Source organism: Narcine bancroftii, chromosome 4, assembly GCF_036971445.1.
Source record: "Narcine bancroftii isolate sNarBan1 chromosome 4, sNarBan1.hap1, whole genome shotgun sequence".
NCBI lineage: Eukaryota > Metazoa > Chordata > Chondrichthyes > Torpediniformes > Narcinidae > Narcine > Narcine bancroftii.
Window position 1 is genome coordinate 188606037 of NC_091472.1, and position 17180 is coordinate 188623216.

The 17180-nt window shown below is 40.6% G+C and overlaps 1 protein-coding gene across 11 annotated transcripts in view; it reads right to left on the reverse strand.

Moving 5' to 3' along the window:
• Positions 1-17180, reverse strand: part of LOC138761335 (B-cell CLL/lymphoma 7 protein family member A-like) — a 39148-nt gene that overhangs the window by 16618 nt on the left and 5350 nt on the right. For 8 of the 11 annotated variants that reach the window (XR_011356261.1, XR_011356262.1, XM_069933274.1 and 5 more), the window contains 3 exons: positions 10808-10889; positions 9800-9896; positions 5431-5598 (listed from right to left, as the gene is read on the reverse strand). Coding sequence is in view for 9 of the 11 variants with exons in the window: in XM_069933274.1 (XP_069789375.1) it covers positions 5431-5598; positions 9800-9896; positions 10808-10889 (347 nt within the window). In the remaining 2 variants the exon portion in view is untranslated. Of the gene's footprint in view, positions 1-2681; positions 2860-5430; positions 5599-9799; positions 9897-10807; positions 10890-12451; positions 12478-17180 lie in introns of those variants that run through there. The other 3 variants (XM_069933271.1, XM_069933277.1, XM_069933275.1) reach the window with 2 other exon arrangements.

Here is a 17180-nt window from a genome sequence, read left to right on the forward strand (position 1 = left end):
CTAAGATCCCATACTGTTGTATGAAGAACCCAAACAGCAGCTGTCCCAGCCAGTCGATCAGATAAATATCAAAGCAGCCTATTGCCTGGAATTTATGCCCCTCCCAAAAGAAACTGCACAGGAATTTTGGAAGCACTTTATTGTAACAAACCAGACTTATGTTGGAGATCAGACATTTAAAGATGGCCCTCGGCTTAATTTAATGCAATCCTTATTCAATGGTTATCAGAAAAAAAAGCATCATTGGTTAAGACTAATTTAAACTGCTCAGATAATACCAAAGAATAATCTGGAAGAGTGGGGTTGGCCTTCTGGCCGAGTAATAAAGAGGGAGCTGAGGCCCCTCCGAAACCCCAGGTGAAAAAGGAATTTCTCTTAACATTGATGAGAGATGATAAAAGAAACGTTGGCTGTATCCTGGCAAATCAATACAGATTCCTGGTCAGCACTTTTACCTGTCTCAAAAGCGCAAAATCGATTCTGGAGACCCTGGCCAGGTCCCCAAAATAGACCTGGTAATTACACCTGATCACCACCCACCCGTGGACCATCACCTTGCTGACATGTCTGCTTTAAGTGTGGTGAAGAAGCACATGTGTTAGGAGTGGGATTTGAATTTACAATCCCTGGCTTAGGTGCTGGGAATGCCCCTCCTTTGGAGAGGACAATTCCATCAGGCATGTTATTACTAATAATCGCTTCAGTCAATGATCCGATAAGGGGCCAGAGATTCTCACAGCCTCCCCCCAGGAACATGAAGGAGGAATGAGGAACCTATCATTATAATGAAGGTGCAGGGTGTCTCTCTTCTATTTTTGATTGATAAAGGAGCATCTTTACAAGAATTCTCACAGGGAGGATTGACATATTGATCGACACCTCAAGAAGTCTATGGCACCTTGCAACACCATGATCTGCAAAATACTGGAGAAGTATCAGAGGAGATAGGGTCAGCATCACCTTATGACATAGGATAAACCAACTCAACTACCTTTCATCAGTCAGTACAAGTTTACATCCAGCATTCAGTGGCAGCTCTCCTGATGTCCAATCAAACAGGACACATGACTCAAGCTTGTTTGAGCCATTATGAACTCATTCTCTCTCTTTTAGCGAACCCGTATCTGACCTTCCGTTAACCCGGCAACCTTTTTAAACATCGCCTCCAGATTAATTTAAAGAACCAGATTACAACTGTTTGCTGCATAATCATCTTTTGACTTCTGGCACGACAAACTTTATTGATGAAGCTATGGTTTGCTTTGTTGACAGGTCAGCCTTTATTGATGATACAAGTCAACACCATTCAGGTTATGCCATTGTCCAAAATACAAATGAAGTAATAAAGGAGGCTGCCTTCTACCATTTAGTCTGCGCAGCAATCTGAATTGCCCTTATTAGAGCCTGCATAAAAGGGAAGGGAATGTCATTTAATATTTATGTCCATACCAGGACCCAGTATCCCTTGGGAATGCTTACGTGGGTGCCACTGCGAAAGCTGCTGCGATAAATGTTACCTTCACCATTCATTCAAAAAGCAATAAATTGCTTGTAAATAGAATGATCTTGCCTGACATAGGGGATGTAGTACAACTTCAGGGGGACACCTCTGCTCATTTAATTAAGCTCTAGAAATAATGGGGGTGTGCCAAATATCCAGAAAGTGAATTATGAACTGCCCTTGCTGGACAATTTATGTACCTAATACATTTTTTAACTGTACTGCTTAATTATATACATGCAATAACATATTTGGGTAAGGAAGGAATGGTAGGAGTGGCACACTAATTTGAGAAGAGGAACAAAGAAAGGCACAGGAACAGATTATCTGTCAGTAAAATAATTCTGGTAAAGCAATCAAGTGTCTATCGTGCGTGTGCGTTAAGCATTGTTTTGTTATTATTGATCTAACACAAATATTGATCTACCTCACGTCTTGGAAAAAACCTGAGGCAAATGTATATGTACTTTATGAATAAAGGTATAGAGTTTTCTATGAATGAAGAAAGCGACCAGTGATACAAGGAAAATTCAAAATTATTGTGCTGTTGCCACTTGCTATTAATAGGTTAGCAGACCAGGGTTTTTGTTTTTACATCAGTGGTACTACGTGTTCTTGTAGAGAACCTGCAATTTAGAATATCTTTTCCTCAGAACAATTTAAGCAAATATGGCAGATGTTTTGAAAATGAAGAAAATATGCACATTACACTCCCAAATCCAAAACCATCTCCAACTCACAAATTAATATAAACTTAAATCATTAATAAAGAAGAAGAGTGTGGAGTCTAGCAAACAGGCTTCTACTTCACATGGTCGCAGCCCTTTGGTTACGTTGAGAGCCTAAATACGACAATTACATTTCCATCCCTTTGCTTCCTCTGTGCTTAAATATTATAATCTTTTAATGAATTTACTATCTGCTTATTATTTTAATAACAGCTTAAGAAGATGGCCAGTCTCATTGGCAGTAATCCCTTGCCGGTGCTGATAGATCCTTGGCGGGACATGACCTCTAATCATACACTAGTACAGGACTAATCTCGGCAGAAAAATTGTTTTGTTTTTCAAGTTCAAGTTTGGAAATTAACATCGAATCTTCATTTTTTTTAAATGGCATTCAGTTAATAAATACACTGCAAAGCTGTTTGACTTGAAGTATTTTCATTAAGTTTTTTTAATTCATTTTTGCGTTTTCCAGCTTTATTTTTAAAAATTTCAACCTGCTCCTCTTGCGAAAGGGACAAGTAATAACATCGATTAAATTCTCAAGACCTTGTATTCACAGGTACGTAACACCCAGAGGAATGATGAGGACAATCCAGAGGGACCAGGTCACAGAATTTGCCCAGGAGACACCTACAACAGTAAAGGTTGAGGGGCAATCTCAATAGATACATCACAATGACTGTAAAAAGATTGGCCCTGGAAAAAAACAGCATGACGTATCAGAGGACAACCCAGAACCCTGATCAGCCTCCTGAGCAGCAAAAATGGACAATTGCTGGGTATTTTGGGATTTGTTTTGGGCATGCTTGTAATGACCAACATAATGAATGAGAAAGAATTCAAATCAGATAGACAAACAGGAATGGCATGTAAATACTTAATTATACATGTCCCTAATGCATGTTAAAACTATGAATTTATCCCGCTATTGGACCTGTACCCATATACCAACCCATAGAAGTTGAGGTGTCCCTATGGTAGTGATACAGAACATATAGCATGAGAATGCCGCTCCAACTGGACTCCAAGGGTTTAAAACTAGATTCGCAGGGGCGTTGGAACCAAAAGAAGAGTTGGTTGCCATTTAAGCAGGGACAAGCTGGTAGGGAGTTTGTATGGAAGGACAGGCAGACAGGGCAAAATTGCAGCCATGGGGAGCAACAGGGATACAGAGTCAAACATAATAAATTAGGGGTTAAAGGTTTTGTACTTAAATGAACACAGCGCAGGGTATAAAATGGATGACCTTGTAATCCAGCTACAGATTGGCAGGTATTATGTTGTGGCCATCACAGAGTAGTGGCTGAAAGAATGGATGTCATTGGAGGTGAGTGTTCAAGGATACACAGTATATTGATAGGATAAGCAGGAAAAATGGGAGGAAGCAGCATGGTTGTTGGTTAGAAGCAACATCATTGGAAAGAGGTGACAGAATCACAAAATATAGAATCATTGTGGGTTAAGTTAAGAAATAGCTAAGGAAAAAATTAAATTGTTGGCTGTGGTATACAGACTCCATGTAGCCAGGATGTGGACAACAGACTACAACAAGATAGAAAAGGCATCAGAAGCGTAATGTTTTGATAGACGTGGGTGATTTTAGCATACAAGTAAATTGGAGAAACCAGGTTAGGACTGGATCTCAAGAGAGAATTTGTAAGAAAGCCTTCAAGATGGCTTTTTAGAGTAACTTCATGATGATCCAACAAGGGGATCAGCTGTACTGGATTGGTAACCACAGGTGATTCGAGAGCTTAGAGTAAAGGAACCATTTAGGGGCAGTATTCACAATGAGTTCAATTTCAGATTTAACAAGAAGAAACTATTGTCAGATGTGTCAGTATTTCAGTAAAGAGAATTACAGAGGCACGAGAGAGGGAACAGTCGCATGGAAAAATATCACGACTGTGGCTGACAAAGGAAGAAAAGCCAACATGAAAGCAAAAGAGGACATTCAAGGAAGCAAAAGTTAGAGGACGGGGAAGTTTTTTTAAAAAGTTAACTAAAAAGATGAAATAAGAAAGTAGACTAGCCAATAATATCAAAGAGGATACAAAAAGTTTCTTCAAGCGTATGAAGGATAAAAGGTGAGTATAGCTATAGGATAAGTAGAAAACAATGCTAGAGAAATAACATTAGGGAGATTCTTTTGTTTGATTCATTCATGTCTTAAAGCTAACTTGCTACAAGTCATTATCTTGAGAGATCATAGTATAGTTTCATTTTGTTTTATTTGCTTTCTCCTTTAATAGTAAGGTGTAGAAGGGGAAAATAAACAATATTCTAATGCTCATATTACCTATCATGAAATTATAAAAGGAGGGAATGGATTAGGTAAGAAAATACAGTAGCTGCTTGTGCAATGAAGGGAATATAATTGCCTTCTTAACATTTGTGCCGTAGTGAGATAGTAGCCAACTTCACAAGAATGTCAATAAATCTTGGGTTCAAGACACTGACTTTCCCCAACATTTGTAGACATTACAGGGCATCATGTTATGGTAAACACAAAATGCAGGTGTGTGAAACTCGCCTGCCCAAAATATGTATAAAGTACAACAAACAACCGATGCTTTTAGTGTGGGGCTCAATGGAGAGACAGTGAACTCTTTCTTTAATCCCCTCACTCCTGCTAGCATTACAAAGGGTTAAATAAAGAAACTGTTGTGTGCTTAATTGGTTCTGCAGTTTGTTTTCTTACAGCACGGGCTGACTTTTACATTGTCTAATGACTTATAATTCAGCCGCCCCAATTTTGGACTAACTTGTGGACCAATCCCACCTTAAGTCATAAATATCTTGTAATTAATAGAATTATGGTCCCTGATCCCAAGTGATTCCCCCATTGACACTAGTAATTTTTCCCCACCTCATTTCCCAATAGGGGTCCAGTGTTTATTTCCTTTCTTGTAGAATCATCTACATATTATGAGGAAAAACTTCTGGACGGATTTAGCAAAATCTCTACCATCTAAGCCCTTTTCCCTATAGCAGTCCAAGTCAACACCTATTACAACCCGATTATTCTCACAGGTATCTCTCACCTCTCTACATATGTGCTCACGTCAACATGCTGATTTTGACTATTTCTTTCTCTGCAGATGAAGTATCTCAAAATCATGCATAACTAACTGGGATTTGAGGCATCGGATGTTTCCACAAAAGCCTTGGTTTCCTATCCACAAATCATTTAAGGCTTACCATCAGAGCTAGGTTGCTCTTTGACTGGGGGACGAATTTCCTCAGTCCGAGTATCGGAGCCCTCTGCTTGGGTTACTAAGTTCTGTTCAGGTGCAGGACTTGGGTTGCTGCTATTCTCTTGTTTCATTGGAGAGGCATCAGCTATGGAACTCTGATTACTGTTCTCATCTAATTTGTAAACAAAAACATTCAAATAAACAATGTTATAAAATGGCAAACTGGTACAATATGAAAGTATAAAAAGAAAATATCTGCAAGCATATGAAATTGTGGACTTAAATTCATTCATACAAATTGTCAGATGAATACCAAGAATAAATTCTGACAGTCATCTTTTAGTGCTGTAACAATCCATAACATTTATCTTGTTAGCCCATGGCCAAAGCTTTCTGCAAATGCAATGCAACAAGTGTTTTAATAAATTTATATATTACAAAAAATTAGCTCTCCATACTCCAAAAAATAATCCTTAGTACGGCGTGTTTTAACTCAATTTTGTTGGACGTCTAGGAAAGAGAAAGTTCTTGTGAGATCAAGTCATTAGACAATGTAAAAGTCAGCCCGTGCTGTAAGAAAACAAACTGCAGAACCAATTAAGCACACAACAGTTTCTTTATTTAACCCTTGCTTTACTGAAACACCAACAGGCTGAACAGAAATAATTCAAATTTTATTGCTGACTTGAAAGATTAAAGGACAGCATTTTCACATTTTCCAGGACTGTAAATGGGTCATTAACAAGAAATTTAAATTTTGATTACAAATTTTCAGGCCTGTAAGGAATAGTACTTAATTTCTTTAGCATGAAGTCAAAAAGTAACACCATCCCTATAAATTTATTCATAAAAACATCAGGCAGTTAAATCTTGGAAAGCAGTGTAAAGAAATGGTCTGGAATTGGTATTGTGTATTGATTCCCTCTTTTAACTTGATCTTTCCCCACATCTCTCCCTACAATTTCATACATTGGAGATTAACTCAATAATAGTACCAGTGTAAGAGTATCTTTGTCCTTATTCCATTAAAGTTTTGGAAATTTGGTAGACAAGAAGAAAATAAGGAATGATAAAGTACACTGGATACACAAGCAAATGCAAGCCAAGGAAGTGGAAAAGCTGCACCAAACAACAGTACATTTTTGGAAGACATGAGTCCAATCCAGTATAGAACTTCCACATGAAACAGAGCTCTTTGCTGAAGGGTTCACCCAAGAATTTCCCAGTTATTGGCTTAACACCTGCAAACTCAGTGAAAAATCAACCTCATTGAGATAATAATGCATAAATTAGCTGCCAATCATCAGACAAATCTCCTGGGCATGATCATATATATATATATATATATATATATATCCAAGGTCAGTGGGAAGTTAGGAAATTGCAGGTGCACTGGCTAAGATTTATGAGCTGTTATTCAGAACAGGTGAGGTGCCAGAAAACTGAAAAGGTTAAGCCTTTATTCAAGAAAGGCTGTTAGGAAAAGCCAATGAACCACAGGCCAGTGAGCCCAACATCTATGATGTTACTGGAGAGTATTCTGAGGGAGAAGATATATAGACATGTTGGTGGACAAGAGATAGTCAGCATGGTTTTGCATATCTCACAAATCTGAGTGTTTTTTGAAGATGTAACCAAGAAGGTTGACAAGGGCAGAGGTGTACATGTTGTACATGAAGATTTTGAGATGGCATTAAATAAGGTTCCACACATTAGGCTACTCCAGAAGATTAGATCATATAGGATCCAAGGTGAGATAGCAGAATGGATAGAAAATTGACCATGGAAGAAAGCAGAAGGTTGTTTTTCAGACTGGCCTGTGACTAATGATGTGCCACAGGGTTCCATGCTGGGCCCATTGCCATTTGAAATCTATTTCAATGATTTACCTGAAAACATACAGCTATGAATAACAAGTGTCTGGTATTGCAGATGATGAAGATGGTTGTCACAGATTACAGCAGGATCTTGATCAGGTGGGCAAAGGAATTGTCAATAGAATTCAATAATGAGAAATATGAGGTGTTGAATTTTGGAAGGTCTCAGATGGGCAAGGCCTACATATTGAATGGTGGGGATCTACAGAGTGTTGTAGAGGAGAGGGATCTCGGAGTACAGCTACATAATATGTTTAAAGTGGTGTCACGGGTAGATAGTGACCAAAAAGGCTTTTGGCATATTGGCCTTCAGTAAGAGTATTGAATATACCATATACTTTGGTGTATGTCAACCCCCATTTTTCAGCCTAATTCTAAAGGTTTTATGGTACCCCATTTTTCAGGCTGTCCAGACCTCCCAGGAACAACCCAAAAAAATTTTTAAAACACCCTAATCTGTAAAACTGTACATTAAGTTAAAAAAACTTCAACCTACCAGACAGCAATGGCCCACAAAGCAGCAACACTGTGCTCCAGGTGAGAGCAGAAACCGCGGCCTATCAGGCAGCAGTGGTGATGGCTCAGGGAGCTGGAGCACTGACATTGTGCTCCCAGCAGGAGCAGGAACCTCAGCCTATCAGGAAGGAGCAGCAATGGTGACCTCAGGGTCCAAGGTAGGAGGGTTATGATGGTGCCCAACAGTGGGGAGGTGCTTCTAGCACCGTAAACCGAATTGACGGCAATCTGGGGTTTTTTTTCAGTTAAAGTCTCGAAAAGGTTTCCAGCTTACAAGTCAACCACCTCTTTTTGAGAAATTTTTTAGAGTTTCACAACTCCACTTGTACGCCAAAATATACGGTAGAAGTTGGGAAATCATGTTACAGTTGTAGACATTAATGAGGCCCTATATGGAATATAGTGCTCTGTTTGGTCACCATTCTACAGGAAAGATGCTCAAGCTGGGGAGGATGCAGAGATTTACAACATGTTGCCTGGACTCAAGTGCCTGAGCCACAGGGAGAAGACTAGGGCTTTATTCTTTGGAACACAACAGTATGAAAGGTGACCTCATGGTGTCTTTTACACAGAGTAGGGGAATCGGTAACAAAAGGACATAGGTTTGTGAGGGGTGAGAGATTTAACAGGAATCGGAGCAGCAACTTTTTTTGTGAGTGTAGAATGTAGGAAACAGGATGCCAGGGGTGGTTGAGGCAGGTACAATTGCAATGTTTAAGAAAAAAATAAGACAGATATGCAAATAGGGTGGGTTCAGAGCAGTGGTTTTCAAACTGCCCCCCAAACTCTTATTCCACCTTAAGTAATCCCTATGCCATAAGTGCTCTGTGATTTGTAAGGGATTACACAAAGTTGTATGTGAGTGGGGGGCGGGAGGTAAGGTTGAGAACCACTGCTCTAGACTCAATTGTTACTGAATTTTTTGCTTGAGAAAAATTGTCATTGGTCCATTTCCTTTGGAGTTATGAAACCGTGCACATAACGAGTCAATTAGGTATGATTAAAACAGTGGTTTTCAAACATTTTCTTTCCACTCATATACCACCTGAAGCAATCCCTTGCTAATCACAAAGCAGTTACGGCATAGGAATTGCTTCAGGTGGAATGTGAGTTAAGGGGGACAGTTTGAAAATCACTGGTTTAGAGGGATTAAAGGCCAAATGCAAGCAGGTGGGACTAATGACATTGTAGTCAGTGTGGGCAAATTGGGCCAAAGAACCTGTTTAGATGCTGTATGACTTTTTAAAATCCTATTATAATCACCAGTATGAAAACTTAATACATCCATTTTTCTTTTAAATATTGAAAGATGCTGCTTTCACCACCTTTTGAGGAAGTTCCAAAGACTTAGCCCTCACTGGGGGGGGGGGGGGGGGGGGGTGGAAATGGGCAACTGCTGAATTCAGCAGGGAGGAAAACTCAAATTCTAAGCAGTAACAGTTCACTTGGGAAATAAATAGATTTGACAGAGTTAACACAAATTCTAGGAAAATCAGAATTAACCAGCAAAATAGATGAAAGATGCATTTGGATTTTCAGAAATACTTAAGGAGATACAAAGGATCTTAATTCAAGATTAGTTCAGTAAAATGTGGATGATATACTCGCAGGATTAAGGACACCCTGCAGTAAAATAAGTAGGAAGAAGAATATAGTTTTCAGTTTGGCAGACTATTAGTGGAACATGAATCGGCAGTTTACACACAAGATGGGAAAATAATACATTAAATATGAGAATATTTTAAAAATGCAACGGTTGATTGGTGTTGATTTTCCAAGTGACCCAATTTTTCACTTGCACAAATCACTTCAAGTTAATGCACATAGAGCAAGGAATTAAGAAATATAAAGGATAAGGGACTGGTGCAGAAAACCCAGAATGAAATAAAAGATCAGTCATAAGCTTATTGAATAGCAGAATAGGCTACTTCTATTTCTCAAGTTAACATTTTCAATCTACCAAAACATTAAGATGCCCACCTTGAATATCCATCATGCCTGGCGAGGAGCTGTTTTCTGGAGTTGTCACTTCAGAACCACATTTGTCATCTTTCCCCTTTTTTTTACTTTTGTTTTTCTGGACGAAAAAAAGTAAATATTCTGAAAATTGCAACTAATTTTTATAATACTTCTGCAACTAACCCATGCTTATAGTGTACAGTTGCCATCATAAATATCTCACTGCAAATTTTTGGGTAATTTTATATCAACATTATGAAAATTATAAACATCTATAATGCTAAATGCTGAAAAATGTAGCAAAAATACAAGAAGCATTTTCCCAATCTGTCACACTTTGGCTAAGATGCTCACCATTAAAAATCGGCATTTTCAGAAAGCCCTCCCATTACATAATCACCTCTATTTAAAATCCAATTTTCTTTATTCCTACCAAAAATGATTATTTGCAAACCTCCCATATCCATTTACAGCCAGAAATACTACTTATTTCTGTTTATGCTCATTTGATGGCTAGTCTCATTCTCATATTGGAATGCTGGCCCATAACCATCTCTCACCCTCCACATTCTACCTTTGCCTTGATCGCTTTCCTTCATCTGAACTTCCACTGTTGTAACTTTATCATCTTTGCTACACTTCTCACAGGTTTATTCCTTCTTCAGCTCCTCACAATACAAATGTGAACATTTGAATTTCTCCACAGTATTTGGCATGCAAAATTTTCTGCTATGTCATTGTTGTGAGTAGAGGATGTAAAAACTGAAAAATTACCACAATGTGTTGGCTTTCAAGCAGCCAGGGATTCCATAAATCTTGACATTTTCTCTGAATTTTCTAGAGTAGATCTTAAACATTTGCAACATTTTCTTACATTTTAAAATGTGTCAGAAATCCTTTCTACTGTTGACAGACAAAACAGCATCTTTGAGAAAGAAATACATTCATGGCAATTCAGTAACAGCTAGCTAACTAAACTTGTATTTAGTACCTTCATATTCTCCAAATCATTCACTACAGTCAACTTACATCATCGACTTTAGGTTCTGTTACAGGTACCCATTTGTAGATTCTTAGTGATGTGTCCCCAACTGTCACCCATTTCTTCTCCCTGTTTCATGAAATTATTAAGACTTAAAATACAAAATAGTAAACATTTTCAATTCTAAAGCTGTATAACAGGATTATAATGGTCTACGTAGAAACAGTTGCAGTCAATGAATCAAGATTGCAGAATTAAAATTGTTTTGGCATTTTAATAGAACTTTAACAAGTGTTCAAAAATATGAGATGAAAGAACAGACAGCAAGACAGTTGGAATAAAATGTCCAATTTGAACAACATTTTGATCAATATTACAGGATCTACAAGAAGGGACTATTTTAAAATCTCCCTAACATTTTAAAATGGACTACCTGAGCCGGTTCATGGAACAGAGGCTAAACATTTCTTCCAAACTATTACACATTATAGAACCCAGAAGTATTAAAAATCTTCCTTGCTTGTACTCCTTCCTACAATTTTACACTGGCATCCAGCTAATAGCCTCCCTTTTCAGACGTACATCCATTTGTTCTTTACTAATATGCAAAAGCCTAAATTCAAAAAGTGATTTCACATTGATTTAATTAAGCTGATTCCTAACAGGTTTAGGAGACTATTAGGTTTCCAGACTATTTGGTTCACTAACTAATGTATGATGATGGGGAACGCTGATACTTTGAGACAAAATTAATACAAACTCCTGAAGACATTGAAAATCCAAAATGCAAAAACTTACATTTTCAAAGTTTCACATCTACCTCCCAATTTTTCTCATTTCCCTACTCTGCTATTCAGACTTATCAACTTGAACTACAAGTTCCGCCTTCAGATTCAGCCCTATTTTATAAGCACCAAACTTTATGCACGCAATTAGTCTAGCTTGATTGCAATTGTATGGATGATCATCACTGCATTTAGATGCATTTTCCAGTCCTTAAAATATCTCCATTTATGAAATAATCAACTGAAGTGGATTTGATGTTGTTCTGTAATTGTACTTTTAACAAGTGCAGAATAGTTTTGCTACATAAAATCATGTAAATGCAGCTTGAATACGGCCCAATTTAAGTGAAAGCTATGCTTGGGAATGCTTCACTCAGTTTATTAGATTATTAAACTTGATCACCACTCTTTAAGCTCGGTGCCACTGCCTGTATAAGCACACTGGATACTTGCTGTAAAACAAATTGAAGGCACATCTAACAGAGAAGCAATTGAATTCTGCACATTCGACACACTAAAATTAAAAGATAGTTTTTATAGCACTGAAGGGAAAAAAAAAGATGAAACCATGAAGGACTCAACACAAAAAGGCCAACATATCTCCTTTAAAAATAAAAGGGTTTGCAAATGTACTGAATGTGTTCAGAATACAGGGTAATATACGAGAGATTTGGCTGGCAAGTTCTCAGATGGCAAAAGGAACATATTACTAGATATACCTTTGAAGAGACTAATGGAAGCCAAAAAGATACAAATTAAGGTTTCATCAGCATATGACTGGAGAAAGCCAAAAAGGTCGTTTTTGTGACTGAAGAAATAGAACCTCATCCTAGGGTTGAAAAAACAAGATGCCAACAACTGCCTGCTTAGTTTTCAGATGTGTCGGGTGGTCATTGTCATATTTACCTGCAGAAACTGATACTCCAGCAATGCTGAAAAATGAACAGTTTGATAAATTTAAGACAGTAGATGGACAATCTCAACTATTCCATAGTTCTCCCTTCCTCCACCACCCCTCCCAATTAAACTTTGACAAACATTCTTATCAAAACTCAACTGCAGTTTAGTTGAGTGGGAGAATCTTACTGAAGCACACAAAATGTAAGGAATCATGAATAGATAAAATGCTAAGACCATATTTTACTTTGTGGTCAAATCTAAAATTTGTAGGCATTGGAAATCAAGGAGAAATTGTACTCTCAAAGGATTGTACATCTTTAGAATTATCTAATCCTTTTGAGGCCAAGTCATTGACTAAATTCAAAGCATTGAGACAGATTCTTGGATTATTTGGGAATTAAAAAGGTGTGAATAATTGACAGCAGAGTGGAGTCCAAATCAGATTAGTAATTATCTTACCGAAAAGCAGAGCAGGCTCAAGAGCTACAGGATACACTACAATTCACATTTCTTGTACTTAACTTTAAAATCAAAATTGTGCATAATTATAATCAGCTCAAGAGCACAACCAATATGCACTTCATTTCAAATCAAGGCAGTTACAATTGACAAAATAGGGTGAAAGGCCAAAGTCCACTTTAAAGGATACAATGCAAAGCAGACACCGCAAATCTCCAAAATTATAAACCGATGGTTTGAGATCCCAGAAAAGCAAAAAGGGAATAAAAAGTTTGCAGGAAGGACAGGTCAAACAGCATTCTTTATATTGCAAAGTTAAAGATACGTAACCAAAGATCTGTCTCCGCAGACTTCTATTTTACTCAAACAGATACATTCATGAGATCAAGAATTCCACTTGACAGATTTCAGAGCAGTAGAATTTGGTGTCTCCTTCATGAAGAACATGGATGATTTTCTATCACCACGTCATTATCCCCATAAACCCAAATTGCCTTGATATCCAGAAATCTACTTTTCTCCATTTTTTATAAATTCACTGCCCTTTGGGAAAAGGATTCCAAAAATATACCACCACCCTTTAACACATTTCTCCAAAGCAGCTCAAACCACACATTACTGAAAAACCTGAAGATATTAAAATTGGTTCATCTGTTTACCAACAAAAGTGTGCACTATTAAGTCAAAGTGTGGGTAAAGTAAATTTTAGTGTGATTGGGTAGATGGAATTTAAATTTGGACAATATTCATTAAATGTGTAGTAACATTAAAAAAAGCCAAGTTTTTTTTTAATGCGATAGTATTGATTTCAGAACATTTCTGGAAACTCACCTCCACTGCTCTGGTCAAATGAAGTGAAAGGTAAGGAAATATTTAATCCACATTTTACAGAAATAATTCTTGTGTAGTGGGCCGGGTCAACCCCGCACACAACAAGCCGAATCACGAAGCAAACAGCCAGCACAGCAGGACACAGGATTTCCCCCCACCGCTCAAAAGTTCCAGGCTGCAGAAGCGCTTTGCCAAGGGAACTTGCCAGGCCTCACAGCAGCATTATGACATCACTCCCGCGAGCCTGTCACCTCTCCTAAAAAGGAGCGCGCGTGGTTTGAATAAACAGCAGTTACTGATTTACTTGCTTGGTGTGGACAGCATTTAATTCAGCAGCTCTGCCTTTAGCAGTGCTACAGTGGTGACCCCAAACAGGTTCTAATGCTTTTAGAACCCACACAAGCAGCAAGATTAATCCTGCCGCCTCGTCTACAGCCCAAGCGGCTGCCACCAACTGATCTCCCGCGGCAGTTTACGCAGTAAGTGTCCACTTGCCACTATTCTGGACAAACCAGCCACACAGCTGGCTGCAACTTGAAGAATCACAGTTCACCCTACGTGGAATAACAGCCGAGGACATGAAGTTCTGGCATGTGGTCAATGCCCTGGACCCCGCCACAGCAGCAAAAGTCGGCCATTTCTCAACAATCCACCCGAGGACGGCAGGTACACTATGTTTAAATGTTTTTTGCTCAATCATTTGAATTCAGCCAGCATGAACAGGCCATTCGCGTGCTTAACACGCAGGATCTAGGTGATCGCAACCCCTCAAAACTGATGCAGGAGCTTTTGGCCCTTGCAGAAAGACGCACAAGTTGTTTCCTGTTTGAGGCCCTGCTCTTTTCCAAGTTGCCAGTCCACATTGCCACCATCATCTCCAACATGGACTTTGCTGAACCGCATCTCATTGCAAGAGAAGCAGACCGGCTCTTCCGCACTCCGCAACCTGACTCCATCCACATTCAGCCCATTTGCGCAGTGGAAACAACAGCACAAACCATGGCCACCTCATGCACCCACATGGCGGCCATCACAGCAGCTCAGCCACAATGTAGCAACAAAACAGCAGGGTACTGCTACTGCCACCATCAGTGGGGGCCGCAATGCCCAGCGGTGCGTATCGCCCTGCACCTTTCCAGGCAGCAAGCCCAGTCCGATGCAGGGAAACAAGCAAGCCAGCCACCGTTAGTGGTCTCGGCAGTTGGCACCAGAAAAGGCCTGCATTACCTTTGTGACCGGAAAGCCCACCGGGAATTCCTGATTGACAGCAGCACAGAAATCAGCATAGTTCCGCCCATGTTCTTTGAGCTGAAGAATAATGCCAGAGGCCTACCCCTATAGGCTGCCAACAGTTCAACCATCCCCACCTATGAGACAAGTTTGTGACCATTCACCTCAGGCCAGGCTCTCCTTAGAGCAGATTTCCTCCAGGCAAATGAACTCCTGGTCAACCTCAACCGATGCCGGCTGGTTAATGCCACCATCTTCCAGGTCCCCCCCCCCCCCAACTCTGCGCCAACGACCTTTCCAGCCTTTGGGAGTCCACACTCTCGAATAAAACAAGTACACTGCACTGCTCGCCAACTTCCCCACTCTACTGGCCCCCAACTTCCATGATGCAGAACCATCGGACCACCCATGTACGCGCAAGGTGCAGCGACTGCCCCAAGATAACCTCCTCCAAGATGGAGGAATTGGGGATCATCCGCCATTTCAACAGCCCGTGGGTTTCGCTAATACACATGGACCCAGAGAACTCTGACAGCTGCGGAGACTATTACAGGCTCAATCACACAATGGAACCGGACAGATTACCCATCCCGCACATACAGGCCTTTACCACACAACTCCAAGATGCCCAGATTTTTTCCAAAGTCGATCTGGTGAAGGGCTACCACCAGATCCCAGTGCACCAGGATGACATCCAGAAGACACCCATAATCACCCTGTTTGGCCTCTATGAGTTCCTGAGAATGCCATTCAGGCTGAAAAACGCAGCCTTAACATTCCAGCGCCTCATGGATGTAGCAGCAAGAGACCTGGAGGGGAGTTTTATGTACCTGGATGACGCCAGGACCCACAAAGAACATTTAAAACATCTGTTTGCCTGGCCGCAGACTTTCAGGCTAACCATCAACCGGTCCAAATGCCAATTCAGTTTTTCCACCATCGACTTCCTTGGGCACCGCATCTCCAGCGAAGGAGCAACACCTTTGCCTGTCAAGGTTGAGGCCATTTGAAACTTTCCCAGGCCCAAAACCCTCAAAAGCCTGCAGGAATTCCTTGCGATGGTGAATTTCTATCATCACTTCCTCCCAGGAGCAGTAGCCACCATGCGGCCTCTCTGCGCCCTCGTTAAGGCAGGTAATAAGGTGCCCAGCTGGTCTGAAGAAGTACTCCAGGCAATCAATGAGACCAAAACAGCACTTTCCAAAGCTACATTCTAGGCACAGCCAGATCCAGACTTACCACTGTCGTCAACGACAGACACCTCAGACCAGACAGAGGGCACAGTGCTGCAACAATGGGTGGATCACCAGTGGTGGCCACTCGCTTTCTTTACCGAACATCTCCAACCACCCGAACTGAAGTACAGTGCTTTCGATCATGAACTGCTGGCAATGTACCTGGCCATACGCCATTTCCGGTACATCCTCGAAGGCCGAGTGTTCACGGCCTTTATGGACCACAAGTCCCTGGTGCAGGCACTGGGAAAAGTCTCGGCACCCTAGTCGGCAAGGCAACAACGGCATCTTTTGTACATCTCCGAATATACAACGGACATCCGCCACGTAGCGGGGAAGTCCAACGTGGCAGCTGACACACTGTCCAGGCCAACGATCTCCAAGGTGATGGGTGGCATCAACACAGGTCAGCTCACTGTGGACCAGGCTGAACATGCCGACACACAGACATACTGCACCACCATCACCAACTACAAAATGAGGAGTTCGCACCGGACCCAGGAAGCCCAACACTACTGTGCAATATTTCTACAGGCCACCCCAGGCCAATCCTGCCCACGACCTGGAGACGGCAAGTATTCAGTCAGGTGCATGGATTCTCTCATCCTTCTATCCAGTCAACAGTCTGCCTCATTTCAGACAGGTTTGTATGGCACAGGCTTCGGTGCCAAGTTTCACTTTGGGCATAAACCTGTGTACAATGCCATCAAGCCAAAGTCCATCGGCACACTAAAGGCCCAGCGCAACATTTCCCGCCCAAAGCAGACAGGATCAACCATGTGCACATGGACAATGTAGGGCCCCTTCCCATCAACCAGGGGATGAGGTACCTTTTCACTGTGGTCGACTACTTTACACACTGGCCAGAAGTGGTGCCCATGCCGGCCTGCGACATGGAAACCTGTGCAAGAGCCTCTACCTCACAGTGGGTCACCTGTTTTGGTGTCCCTTCCCACATAACTTAGGATCAGGGAGCCCAG